Genomic DNA, 14,386 nt, shown 5'->3' with positions numbered 1-14,386 from the left:
ATGCCGTAAGTAACAAATGGCTGTGGCATGAGGTGCCACAGCCTCATGGCACAGCAATGTGTTACTTACGCCAGTTCCAGCGCCATTGTCTTGCTTCTCCTGGTGCCGGAATTGGCGCCTGCGCAGTATGCGCTTTCCGGCGCCATTTTATTGAAGACACTGCAGTGTGTCTTCAATAAAATGGCGCCGGAAAGCGCGTACTGCGCAGGCGCCGATTCCGGCACCAGGAGGAGAAAGACAATGGCGCCGGAACTGGCGTAAGTAAAAACTTTCTGTGCCGGGCGCACATACGGCGCCCCCGTGCTCCAGACCGCCTGCTCTCGGCGGCATCTCCGCGTACTCCCGACCCCCTGCTCTCGGCGGCATCTCCCCGCACTCCCGACCCCTGCTCTCGGCGGCATCTATAATGTAACGCTGGGAGCGTCGCGCATGCGCAGTCTATTAAGGCTTCGGACAGAGTGACGCTCCCAGCGTTATATTATAGATATATATGTATATATATATATATACTGTATATATATTAGTTATTGAATTCCGCTCTATGCCTAGGTGGCAAGCATTTTTATTGGTAAATTTCTGGAATCATTTTTTTAAGACACTGTCTCTGCGAATTCGCAGACACAGTGTCTTCAATAAAATAGCGCCGCCGGAGATCGCGGTATGCGCATGCTGTCTCTGGTGCCATTTTATTGAAGTAATATACTAAAACGTCAACATAGCAGTAAGCATGTGCTGTCCATAGGGATAATGGTGATGGGTGATATGTGCACACTGCTCTGTTGACGTTGTAGTACAGTACTTCAATAAAATGATGCCAGAGTCAGAGTGTGCACCTACCGCGATCTTCGGTGCCATTTTATTGAAGGCATGGTATATGCGAATTCGCAGACACACAGTGTGTTAAAAAAAATGGGTCCGGATAGCGCTGACTCCGATGCCATTTTATTGAAGTATTGAACTATAAAATTAAAGGGAAGCTGTCACCAGAAATAATGCTGTCAACCTGCAGATATGGGGTTAATCTACAGGTTAACAGCGTTATTATGCAGCCCGGTGCCTTCCCGTAGCCAAATGCAGAGGGGAGAAAATTAATTGACACTCACTCTACATTGAGGCCAGCAGTCAGCCAGCGCCAGGGGCACGATAACAGCCGTGGTTCTGTATTCTCACAGCAATGCCTGAACTTGTGGCGCTCCCGACCCCATGATTGAAGCTGAATGCAGACGGGAAAAATAAAAGTTCATTTTCTCCTCACTGCATTCGGCTGTGTGCAGGCGCCGGGCAGAAGAATAACGCTGTTAACCTGCAGATTAACCATATAACTGCAGGTTAACAGCGTTATTTCTGGTGACAGGTTCCCTTTAACATAGCAGAAAAATGTGCCAATAAAAATACTCGTCACCGGGGTGTGAAACGGGTTCAATAGCGGGTTCAATTTCCCTCGAGGCTGGGAAAATATTCTGAAAAGTTCCCACGCTTGAGTTCATATGAGGACAACCAGCAGAGGGCGCATCACCGCGAATGAAGGTAACTACAGGTCATTGACCTACATTCCATTCATTCGCTGGGGTTTTACAGGCAGGAGCATAGCTGCATTATAGCAGAGCTCCTGCCTGTAAAATAATTTAACCCCTTCAGATGGATTAACATCGTGGGACGTGACAGATCATCGGAAGGTATGAGATATTGTTGTTTTTTTATTTTTCCTTTGTTACAGAGCGAGGGTCTTCAGGTGGATTACCAGGATAATAAAATATTCCAACAACCTGTGTTTTTATTTCATTAAAAGACTTTGTAATAATGTGTGTGTGTTTTTTTAACCATTTCATACAATTGGATTAATAATGGATAGGTGTCATAATTGACGCCTCTCCATTATTAATCTGGTTTAATGTCACCTTACAATAGCAAGGTGACATTAACCCTTCATTACCCCATATCCCACCACTACACGGGAATGGGAAGAGAGTGGCCAAGTGCCAGAATAGGCGCATCTTCCAGATGTGCCTTTTCTGGGGTGGTTGGGGGCAGATGTTTTTAGTCAGGGGGGGGGGGGCAATAACCATGGACCCTCTCCAGGCTATTAATATCTGCCCTCAGTCACTGGCTTTACTACTCTGGCGGAGAAAATTGCGCGGGAGCCCACACCAATTTTTTCCGCCATTTAACCCTTTAATTTAATAGCTAGAGTGCCCAAATTTTGCACATACACACTACCAACATTAGTAGTGTGGAATATGCAAAAAAAATTGGGGATATGAGATGGCTTACTGTATGTAAAGCATGTCTCATATCATGTCGGGTTTAGGAAGGAGATAGCAAAAGCCGGCAATTGAATTACCGGCTTTAAAGCTATCTCGCGCTGGATGAAATATTAATATATATACATATATGTGTCTACTGACATATATATATATATATATATATATATATATATATAGACAGTATATATGTTGAAACGATTTTTTGAGCACATGGATCCATTGTATGTCCATATGTCGGTTTTGCAAGCCTGCGAGAAAATCTCGCAGTACGGATGCCATACGGATTACATACGGAGGATGCCATGCGCAAAATACGCTGACACACCCTGCCTACAGAGGAGATACAGACCACTATTTTGGGGACTTTTCTGCGTATTACGGCCATAATTTACGGACCGTATTTTTATACGCTGAGTGTGAGGCTGGCCTTAAAGTAAACATTAGAAAGTATTAACGTACAACATTTGTAAAAGTGCAAAATAGGTAGCATATAGTACAGCCACATAGTATATAGCACAGCCACGTAGTATATAACAGCCATGCAGTATATAGCACAGCCACTTAGTATATAGCACAGCCGTGTACTAGTATATAGCACAGCCACGTAGTATATAACACAGCCCACGTAGTATATAACACAGCCATGTAGTATATAACACAGCCCACATAGTATATAACACAGCCACGTTGTATATAGCACAGCCACGTAGTATATCTCAGCCACGTAGTATATAGCACAGCCACTTAGTATATAACACAGCCCATGTACTAGTATATAGCACAGCCACATAGCATATAACACAGCCCACGTAGTATATAGCACAATCACGTAGTATATAGCACAACCACATAGTATATAGCACAACCACGTAGTATATAGCACAGCCGCATAGTATATAACACTGCCACTTAGTATATAACACAGCCCACGTACTAGTATATAGCACAGCCACGTAGTATATAACACAGCCCACATAGTATATAGCACAGCCACATAGTATATAACACAGCCACGTAGTATATAACACAGCCACGTAGTATATAACACAGCCACATAGCATATAACACAGCCCACGTAGCATATAGCACAGCCACATAGTATATAACACAGTAATGTAGTATATAACAAAGCCACGTAGTATATAACACAGCCATGTAGTATATAACACAGCCAGCACGGTGGCACAGTGGATAGCACAGAAGCCTTGCAGTGCTGGAGTCCTGGGTTCAAACCCCACAAAGGACAACATCTGCAAAGAGTTTGTATGTTCTCTCTGTGTTTGCGTGGGTTTCCTTCGGGAACTCCGGTTTCCTCCCACATTCCAAAGACATACTGATAGGAAATTTAGATTGTGAGCCCCAACAGGGACAGCGATGATAATGTGTGCAAAACTGTAAAGCGCTGCGGAATATGTTAGCGCTATATAAAAATAAAGATTATTATTATTAGCCATGTAGTATATACAGTCCCAGCATCACTCAGATGCCATACTGTAGGTCTGTATCGCTAAGATACATCATTGTAGGACAAGGACTAGTCTACAAGTCTCAGACAGTACTGTCTTGCACAGAGGCCTTCCACTCCCGCTGCCACCTGTCTCCGTGGCCCGTACCTTGTCCTCCCAGGCTGCATCCCCCCACAATGCTTTGCTCCAGGAAGGAAGACTGCTTCAATTTCACCGTCACTCATGCCCCTGTTGTGGACACAGGGTGCATGGCTGCTCGTCTTTCTGCTTGGCGTCACGCGGCTCATTCTCCGGGCACTGGACAGTCGGATCCCGCGTGGTGCTGGATGATCTCTGAGCTCTTAGGATGATGAGCTCATCCTCACTCTCACCCGGAAGTGACGACACAGACCGCCGGAAGTGTCACTTCGTATCCATGGTGAGTATTCTAATCAATGGCGTCATGTGGCTCTGTCTCCAGCAGCTGTGAAACTCCCAGAGCTCTGTGCCGTCTGCTGCTGAAGATGTGCTCCGCCTCCAAGTCCTGGGAGTTGTAGTGTAATACACAGGGGATGTAGTCTGGCTGCGGGGCCCCCCAGGAGCATCAGTGTCTGTAAATGGGCCCCCCATCTCACCATGGCCCCGGCACTTGCCCGGGTGCGCCGGGTGCTGACGCCGGCCCTGCTCATGGCATTCGAGATAAGTGATGACTCCAGTGCCAGATATTGAAAAATTAAGTAATTCTTCTGTATGTCACTTAACACTGCTGATATTAAGGGGGAAAAAATGGCCTAGGCCACTTTAACCCCGGGAATAGTTTGGACTCAGGGTATACTATGGACTGTATCACTGGTAAACAAAGCAGCTTCAGAAAGCCAAACTGTGCAAATTCTTGATTGAAATGATATTAAATGTAAAAAAATGTTATTAGCGCCATTACATTAATTTAAGTATATAATCAGGGAAGAAGGAAAAAATAGGGAATCATAGATACAGCTGTGCAAAAAACTGACCCTTCCTGATTTCCTATTATTCTGCATGTTTGTCACACTTAAATGTTTCAGATCACCAAACAAATTTGAATATTAAACAAAGGTAACACTAGAAAGCACAAATTGAAGTTTTTAAATTAAGCTCTTTGCTAATAAAAGAAAAAGAAATCCAAACCTACAGGGCCCTGTGTGAAAAAGTGATTGCCCCCCCTCCCCCTCTCATTAAAACAAACATTAACTGTGGTTCATCACATCTTTGGAAAGCTGAGTTCAAATTCCCTAGCTATACCAAGGACTGATTACTGCCACACCTGTTCTCAATCAAGAAATCACTTAAATAGGACCAGCCTGACAAAGTGAAGTAGACCAAAAGATCCTTAAAAGCTTGACATGATACCATGATCCAAAGAAATTCTGAAACAAAGTAATTGAGATCTATCAGTATCGAAAAGGCTATATAGCCATTTCTAAAGCTTTGTGACTCCAGTGAACCACAGTGAGAGCCATTATCCATAAATGGAAAATGCATAGAACAGTGGTGAACCTTCCCAGGAGTGGCTGGCTGACCAAAATTACCCCAAAAGGGCAGCGCTGACTCATCCAAGAGGTGACAAAAAAACCCACAGAAACATCTGAAGAACAGCAGGCATCACTTGTCTCAGTTAAGTTCAGTGTTCATGACTCCACCATAAGAAAGAGACCAGGCAAAAATTATCTGCATGGCAGAATTCCTAGACAAAACCACTGCTGAGCAATAAGAACATAAAGGCTCATCTCTTTTTTGCCAGAAAACATTCTGATGATCTCCAAGACTTTTGAGAGAATACTCTGTGGACTAACAAGACATAAGTTGAACTTTTTTGGAAAGTGTATGTTCCATTACATCTGAGGTAGAAGTAACACAACATTTCAGAAAAGGAACAGCGTGCCAAGAGTACAATATGGTGGTGATAGTATAATGGTCTGGGGATGTTTTGCTGCTTCAGGACCTGGAAGAATTGCTGTGGTAAATGGAATCATGTATTCTGCTGTCTACCAAAAAATCCTGAAGGAGATTGTCCGGCCATTTGTTCATTACCTCAAGCTGATATGCAATTGGGTTATGCAGCAGGACAATGATCCAAAACACACAAGCAAGTCCACAACTGAATAGCTTAAGAAAAACAAAATTAAGACTTTGGAGTGGCCTAGTCAAAGTCCTGACCTTAATCTGATTGAGATGCTGTGGCATGATCTTAAAAAGGCGGTTCATGCTTGGAAACTCTCCAATGTGCCTGAATTACAACAATTCTGCAAGGAAGAGTGGGCCAAAAAGTCCTCCAGAGCGTTGTAAAAGACTCATTGCCAGTTATCGCAAATGCTTGATTGTAGTTGTTGCTGCTAAGGGTGGCTTAACCAGTTACTAGGTTTAAGGGTCAATCACTTTTTCACAGAGGGCACCGTATGTTTGGATTTTTTTCCCCTTAATAATAAAGACCTTAATTTAAAAACTGAATTTTTGTTTACTTGTGTTATTTGTGTCTAATATTTAAATTTGTTTGGTGATCTGAAACGCATAAGTGTGACAAATACTCCTGGATAAGTTTCTCCATGATACTTTGCATGGATTTTCTAGCTTCAATAGTCGCTTTACATAAGTCTTTGAAAAAAGAAATGGAGTTGAATGAAGCAGTGAGATTTTTTGAGTATGACTTGCTGCGTTGTTAAAGGGACTCTGTCGCCTGGATTTGGAGGGAACAATCTTCAGCCATGGAGGCGGGGTTTTTGGGTTTTTGATTCACCCTTTCCTTACCCGCTGGCTGCATGCTGGCTGCAATATTGGATTGAAGTTCATTCTCTGTCCTCCATAGTACACGCCTGCGCTGTGCAATCTTGCCTTGTGCAGGCATGTACTACGGAGGACAGAGAATGAACTTCAATCCAATATTTCAGCCAGCATGCAGCCAGCGGGTAAGGAAAGGGTGAATCAAACACCCAAAAACCCCGCCTCCATGGCTGAAGATTGTTCCCTCCAAATCCAGGTGACAGTGTCCCTTTAACATTAATTCAATTACTGACTTTTGAGAAATAGTTCTGAAATGGGTTTACCAGGAGTAGAAAAAAATCAGCGACTTTTAGCGTTTTCACGCTCTTTTGGATGAGCTCTGCTGAAATGGGCTGAGCTGTGGCAGAGCTAGGCTTGGATGAGGCATGGTCATGCTTGGCCATCCGATTCATGAAAATTAGCAGCAATTTTTTTTTCTCCTGACGGGAATAGCATTTCTGGTGTTTTGCATGGATGTGCCCACCACTCCGAAAGAGTGCCAAATTCATTAAGTGTCATTGCGTGCATCTTGATGAATTGGCCTCAATGGGCGTAAAAACAGGCTCATATTAGATCATTGGGTTTGTCACAATGCAAAATCTATAATAATCCATATATGTCATGAATCCTGGAAAAAAAATGAAGCCATTGTGACTGTATGAATAGTCATCAAGTTATCTGCTGTTCCATAGATAGAAGCCAATTTGCTCATGAATGAACTGAAGTCTATAACTATAGGACCAGGCTGAATGCAGAACAGGCCTTACAGGTGTTATCCAATATTACATTTCATGGCCAATTCTTACTTGCCTGCATCAAGATTTTCTTAGTGACAAAGTAAGAGTTTGCTAAGCAAAATCAAGCTACAGAATAAGTACGAGAAAGGAAAGTATGAACCATTCAAGCGAATGGCCCATCCAGACCCTAATGAGACTATTTTTGATGAAAGAACTTAATTTTTAATGAGTGCTGCCACCTGGATAAAAGCATATAGTGGCTAAAGCATATTAACCCTGAAAACCAAAAAAGCTATTATACACATATCTTTTTTTATCACAGGAAGTGGGCTCAGACTTGGAAGACGCTAAGTATCAGTACGCTGAGCCGCGCTTGTCAATCTATGGACGATCTCCTGAGGAATGGACTAAACTGGCCTATTGGTTCAACAAGCATCGGGTTTACAGTCCCAACATGAAATTCATGATTCAAATCCCAAGAATATAGTAAGTTTGGCACTGGCACTGGATAATGAACTGCCCTAAATAGTTTCTTCCCATAGCAGAAGAAAAACAAATCAGCAAAGCGAGAAATTATACTAAAGACTTTCTACAGTGTTTCAGAAATATATATATATATACATATGGTATATATCAATTAAGATAATTTAATTATATTATGATATAGCAAATCCCCATAAATGTCAAAGACAAAGGAGGGTGAGGAGTAAACTACATAAAAAAAATTGATAATAAATTAAAAGAAATCTGGCAGCAGGTTTTTGCTATTTAATCTGAGAGCAGCACACAGTGTTTTATCAGCAGGAGATTATCACTAGGTCACACATGCAAACCAAGCCAGCTGATCTATGTAACCCCGCCCCCACCACTGATTGGCAGCTTGTTAACAATCCAAAGTGTATACAGGAAGCTGCCAATCAGAGGAAGGGTTATACACAGATCTGACCACAGTCCATATGTACAGTAGAGAAAACGGGGATTCTATCAAGACTACATCAAGCAGTCCATTAAGTGATACTACACCAAGCTTCTCTCAGATTACATAGCAAAAACCTGCTGACAGATTGCTTTTAAAACTATCTACATAATATAGAAAACGATCCCCAGCAAAGTGGTAAAGGGGAAACCACATGGGAAATATATCTGAGCAAAGATATACATTACATTCAATGATAATGAAAATAATGCACAATTGGATTGCAAATATTTCATAGAAAGTGCAAGTGCAATAATGAGTGTCACAAGTCCAATGCAATCAACAACAATCATTACCCATGTAGTGGCCGAGTGGCATGCTGACCACCAACCACAACGTACGCTTCACATATGCAGCATACTTAGGGGGCATCCATGTGGAATGCCCGCCAGGGCCGTGGGGTACTCGGTACCGGGTCCGGTACTTAAGGGGATGGGTCACGGTGGCGGCAACCTTGTCCGTGGCCCTGGTCACCCATGTAAAAGGGATAGTCTTTAAAGGGGTTTGAAATAAAGCTTATGTTCGTGATGCCACCTGTGGTATTTGGTCAGAGGTGACCAATGCTGCTTAAAGGGTCCGCTGGGGTGATGGTATGGCAGCTAAGATGGTATAACTTCCCACAGGTGAAGTTGGGGCCCCAGGGCTCCCGGTGTGTAGATGAAGATGGTGGGTGGTGTGGTAAGAAACAGAGGACACAGGGTTTGCAGTCTCTTTACATTGTTTACTGAAGACTTCAGGCAGCCACAGTCCAGGGTCCTGGATTACAGGTACAGGAAGGGTCCGGCCGGCTTGGAAGCGAGTTCAGAGTCCCCTTTACCAAGTGGAGTTAAAAGCCTTCCTACTAGCGCAGTGGTGCAGTCTCTTGCTGCCTGTGGCTTCTATCAAGGTCCTCACTGTTCTCTCTGTCCTCCTTAAAGTTGGGACACAAACCCGTATGACAGGTGGCTCGAGCCTTTTTACAGGGTCTCTATCATGACCCAGGCTCTATGTGCCACTGGGTCTCCTGGGTGTTAGGGCAGTCAGGTGACGTGTAGTCCAGCTGTCCTGCTGGTTTCTGCTGTACCACTTGGAGTCGACACAACCTCGGTCTTCCGGCTACTGGTGTCTGCGCTCAGTCACAGCTATTCTCCTCAGTTCTTTCTCTATTGTGCTCCACTCTCCTGCATGCTCACGACAATGTGTCCTTCTCTCTGTATTCTCTCTCTCCAGGAGCTGCAGCACATTCTCGTGGCTGCACGGCCCCTCAGCTTCCTTCTCCTCTGTCTCTCTGACAGGAACTGACTCTCAGACTGACTGTGCTCAGTCCCTCTGACAGACTAACTAACTTTCCCTTCAGAGCAGAATATATATATAGGGGAGCCACCCATAAGCTGGATCAGAGCTCCCCCTTCTGGCCTGGAGTGTGAACATGTTGTATGTTTGCGTATACTTGATAGAGAAGATCTCTCGCTTTCAAACTCTCCCCGTGAGGAAAGCAATGCCACTGTAACAACCAGGACCCTGGGGTGTTACACATGCATCACATAACAAGTGCAATGATGTGACTTTCCTCATTGCCTCATACACCCTTCAGATGGCTGTCAGCTGAATGATGGTTCTTGCTGGCACCAATCTCACTAGGTTCTCCAATACACAATAGCACTTGCTCTACTGAGAACTCCTCTGTTCTCTATTAGAGGGTCGTCACCGGACAACTCTACTGATGGCTTATTTTAAGGAGAATAAAAGGATTGGCAGCCCGAAATCAGACATGCCTAATCTTTAACTTCCCCAACAGTCATCTCTGTTCTTGGCCTCCATGCACATTAGAGTGTCATCCAAATCAGTTCGATGGGCATTAGACTAATGTGGATGGGGGTCTTAGCTATAGTGCGTGCAGGGCTTGCAGTCACACAAGTGTTCTTGAATTTAGGAATTACGAAAAGATGCCTTTGACCAATATTTTTCAAGTCCTGTCAAATAGTTAGAGATCCTGTTGGAGATTTTTTCATTGGAATCCACAGGTTTTAAGTTTTGTCACTGGCTGTGTATCTGCCTATCCTGGCCATTGTTAGCCATTAGTAGGCGTTGCAGGAAGAGGTGGTGGAGTACAAATTTAGTAGACTCTTAACAATGAGTCAATTATATTTTCTCTTAGGCTAGGTTCACATTGCGTTAAAATATGCCGTTCAACACATGCTTTAAATGGGCTGCGTTAACGCAAGTGCCGACATGTCATATCGCTATCGCAGATAGAGCTAACAGATGCTCTATCTGCGCTAGTGGTGATGGACCCGGAAATGCTGCAGCCCGCGTCCCAGGGTCTGTCACTCAATGACGGCACATCACTAGCGCACGCCCATTTTGGGCATGCGCTAGCGATGCGCCCGAAATAGAGCTTAATGGCAGCGTTAACGGACTGCGTTACACCGTCTTATGCCGTGGTGTAACACAGTCCGTCTAACGGACTTTTAAAATGTAATGTAAACCCAGCCTTAGTGACTAGTAACCAAATAGCATAATATTTGGGGATCGAATAGCCTAGTGAACTCATTATCATTTTTAGTGCCTCTAAATAGGACATCAAATTTTGATGACAAATCCACTTCACATATCTATGCCTCAGGAGCCATAAAGGATTCATTAAAAATATCTGAGCTAATAATGGTTCTATATTCAAAGGCATAGCTAGGCTTTCCTTCACTTTAAAGCTGCAGTTTTCTGTCCCGGTGAATGCAGTGTGGCTTGTTGGCACCTCCTTGGCACCAATCACCTGGGGCAATGACCTGTCAGTCCCCCTAGATACACCCCGGTATCATCTGTGAGTTTTCCGTTTGACTTACCAGAATGAAAAATTTAACGAAATGGTCCATTGTTCTAGTAAGACTAAGGACTAGAAAGTCTGAATCATTATGTGAGTCAGTGAAGTCAGTGAGCCTCCCAGGCAGATGTGCAGATGGAATGGCTTTCAATGGATTAACATAGGCGAAGAAAATTGTATGCATTGTTATATCTATTTTGTTTCACTTCCACTCTATGTAATGTAATTAGGGCAGTTGGTTGACTGCCATTAAAAAATCAGGGTGGGTACAGGGAAAGGCTATTATTCTAGCAGAGAAAGCAGGAGGTGCCATGAAAATACCTGACAAAGGTGTGTGAAATGCCCCTTTCCCTCAATTAAAGGTTGCCAAACCACATCCATCACTACTAAGCAAGAAAAATAAGCAACATCAAACCAGTTTCCCAATACATACTATTAAACTGATAAATATATACGTACAGTATATCTATGTGATATATTTATATCAATCGGTTTGAACCTGTATTTAACAATCAAAGTCTAATCCCTTCTCAGAATCAGTGCGGGCTATATCCTACATTTCTGGGCAGTATATTTACTGATGGACAGTGGAGTAACCTGAAGCTTGTGGGCCCCAATGCAAAATCTTCAAGAGGGCCCCGATCTATCACCAGTCTTTAATAAAAGAGGTCTATTCATGTAGGCCAAAGAGACCTTTCGGGCCTGGATGTGATTGCAGCTCCTGCATGCATTAATCCCCTCTTGATGGATCATATATTACAGCTTCCATGGTGAATGAAAACATACTAATCCATGCGCAGGTCTGCAAATCCTTTGGAGGACTTGTTTTAGTTTCATTCCAGGATCGTTAAAATATTAGAATTTTTTTCACAGCATTATTTTAGGATATTTTGCTTCTTAAAATGTCCAAGTAGAATTCCAGTCATAACATTGTTATGGGGTACCCAACCTATAAAGCACATAATGACCTTCTGTGCATCCTGACACAACTCATTGGTCTGGGTGCCAGACCTGATGAAAGTTGCCGCTCTCGCAATTCAACCATATATTAATAATACATAAAGTAGAGATCATGACATTTATCACCTCTATGGTTAGGACTCAAAGGGGGCACAATGGATGACAATTATGGGGTCTGTGGCATGGAAGTCTCCATGGCTTGCACTTACAACAGTGCCTTGTGGCTGTCACTCTTTAGTGGCATAGTAGATGGCTTTATGAACATGTCATTATTGTGGAGGCAATGGGGTTGACACTATTGTGGACATTCTGACAGTTAGAAGTACACTTTGACTATCATTTATATTAGGACAGTATGGCTGTCGTGTTATGGGGTAACTATTTTTTTCCTTACTAATTGACAGGAATTTCCCAAACCCCATGCCCATTCCAGACAACCTATGCTTAGAGATGTTTGACTTCTCTGCAGAGTAGAACAAAAAGGTTATGCAAATGTATGACAGGGTACTTTTATGATGTGACAGTAAAGCTGGAGACCTAGGGTGTAATATTTCTTACTGTGAAGACCACCAACTGGTATAGAGAGACTTATAAGACAAGCAATGCTCCTTGGGATAAAGGTATTCAAAGTAGCTCTCTTTAAAAGGAATCTGTCAGTAGGATCAACCCTCCTAAGCCGTTTATATGGGCATGTAGGTCATAGGAAGCCGAATAAAATTATAGCAATTGGATGTCTTATGCCTGAGAAATATACATCTTTCTTAATATGTAAAGGAGCTGTTCAGGACTATGGATTGGGCATAGACCTTCCTGAGAATCTGCTTCCAGAGCTTATTTTAATTGAAAGGGGTGCTACCAGTGTGAGACATGTAATGACTGATGAGTTGCCGGGCAATGGGGTACTCGGTACTGGGTTCAGTCGCAAGGGGGGATGTCAAGGTGGCTGAGACCAGGTCGGTGGCCCTGGGCCTCAACGCTAAAGGGTAAAATGTTCAAAGTTTGTCATGACGCCACCTGTGGAGATTGGTCAGTTGTAGGACCGACGCTGCATTGAAGGGGTCCCCTGGGGGATGTTGCGGCAGCACAGATGTTACACTTCCCACAGGTGAAGCGGGGTCCGCAGGGGTCCTATGGTGTAGGGTGTGGATGGTATAGCCGGTAAATAAATGGAGGAGACAAGCTGTAAGTCTTTACCTGGTTTACTATGGGTGACAGGCCACAGTCCAGGGCACCGGCAACAGGTGAATTAGGAGTCCAGGCAGTCCAGAGACAAGCGGAAAACCATTGGCAGGTCAGGTAGAAGCCTTCCACTCTGCACTTGCTGTAACTGAGGTCCCTGCTGCCACTAAGTGTTCTCAGCAAAGTCCTAATTCGTTCCCCTGTCCTGGGACAGGTACCTGTATGGTAGGCAGCTTGAGCCCGTGCTTACTGGGGTCTTTTCACGGAGACTCCAGGCTCCAAGGTGCTGCTGTACCACAGGTGAATATGGGCAAAGTCCATGTAATCCTCGGCCCTTTGGTTCTGCTCTGTGTCTTATAGTTTTACAAAAGCCTCGGGCTCCCGATACCCGGTTTCTGCACACTGACTCCCTGGAGGCCTTCTCGTAGCCTACTGGAGTCCTGTATCTCCACCTGACTCCAGCTCCAAACCAGGATCTTTATCCAGGGAAGCTGCCCTAAAACAGGGTTTTGAGCTCCCCCTCCTGGCCCGGATTTGGAAGGTGTTGTGTGTGTGATAACCTGCCAAAGGGAATCTCACTTGTCTCCAGACATAGCACTACCCTTCCCGAGAGGAAGGCAGCACTACTGTGGTACCCGAACTCCTGGGGTGCCACACTGACAGCCTGGTTTCCTCTACAAGTCTCACACTGGTAATGCCCCTTTCATTTAAAATAAGCTGTAGAGGCAGATTCTCAGGCAGATTTATGTCTGGCCCATAGATCTTAGCAGACATTGGATCGAAGATATGATGGGATAAGTTTATTCAGTTCTTATGACCTACATGCCCATGTAGATGGCTCAGGAAGGTTGATCCTACTGACAGATGCCCATTAAGAAACCTGGTTCTTTAGTACACCCTACTGGAGGTAGCAAGTTAAAAGGGTCTCTTTAACAAACCTTGCAATGTGTTTTAGGATTTTTATCCAAGCTATAGGTATGTCTTTTACTTATCAAGAAGAATCGCATTAGCTAAAATTCCTAAATTGTATCGCAAGGATTGTTAAAGGGGCGGGCATTGGCTTATAGGGTAGCAACCTCCAATATGTAGGAGACAGTTAATATAAGAGAGCTAATGTACCTACTGGAGATAAAAAAAATACAACTTAAAAAATAAGTTATACAAAAGTTTTTATGCTATTGGAAGAATGGTAATTATTGTTAAAATAATGAATCGGAAAAAGCAAATAA

General features: G+C 43.7%; 1 protein-coding gene across 2 annotated transcripts in view; it reads left to right on the top strand.

The window, feature by feature from the left end:
- Positions 1–14,386, top strand: part of AMPD1 (adenosine monophosphate deaminase 1) — a 139,820-nt gene that overhangs the window by 98,374 nt on the left and 27,060 nt on the right. For both annotated transcript variants that reach the window (XM_069756122.1, XM_069756123.1), the window contains one exon: positions 7,565–7,728. In XM_069756122.1, the coding sequence (XP_069612223.1) occupies positions 7,565–7,728 (164 nt within the window). The remainder of the gene's footprint in view (positions 1–7,564; positions 7,729–14,386) is intronic.

Source organism: Ranitomeya imitator, chromosome 3 (assembly GCF_032444005.1).
Source record: "Ranitomeya imitator isolate aRanImi1 chromosome 3, aRanImi1.pri, whole genome shotgun sequence".
Lineage (NCBI taxonomy): Eukaryota > Metazoa > Chordata > Amphibia > Anura > Dendrobatidae > Ranitomeya > Ranitomeya imitator.
The sequence above is the reverse complement of the archived record's forward strand: the minus strand, read 5'-3'. Positions and strand labels throughout refer to the sequence as shown.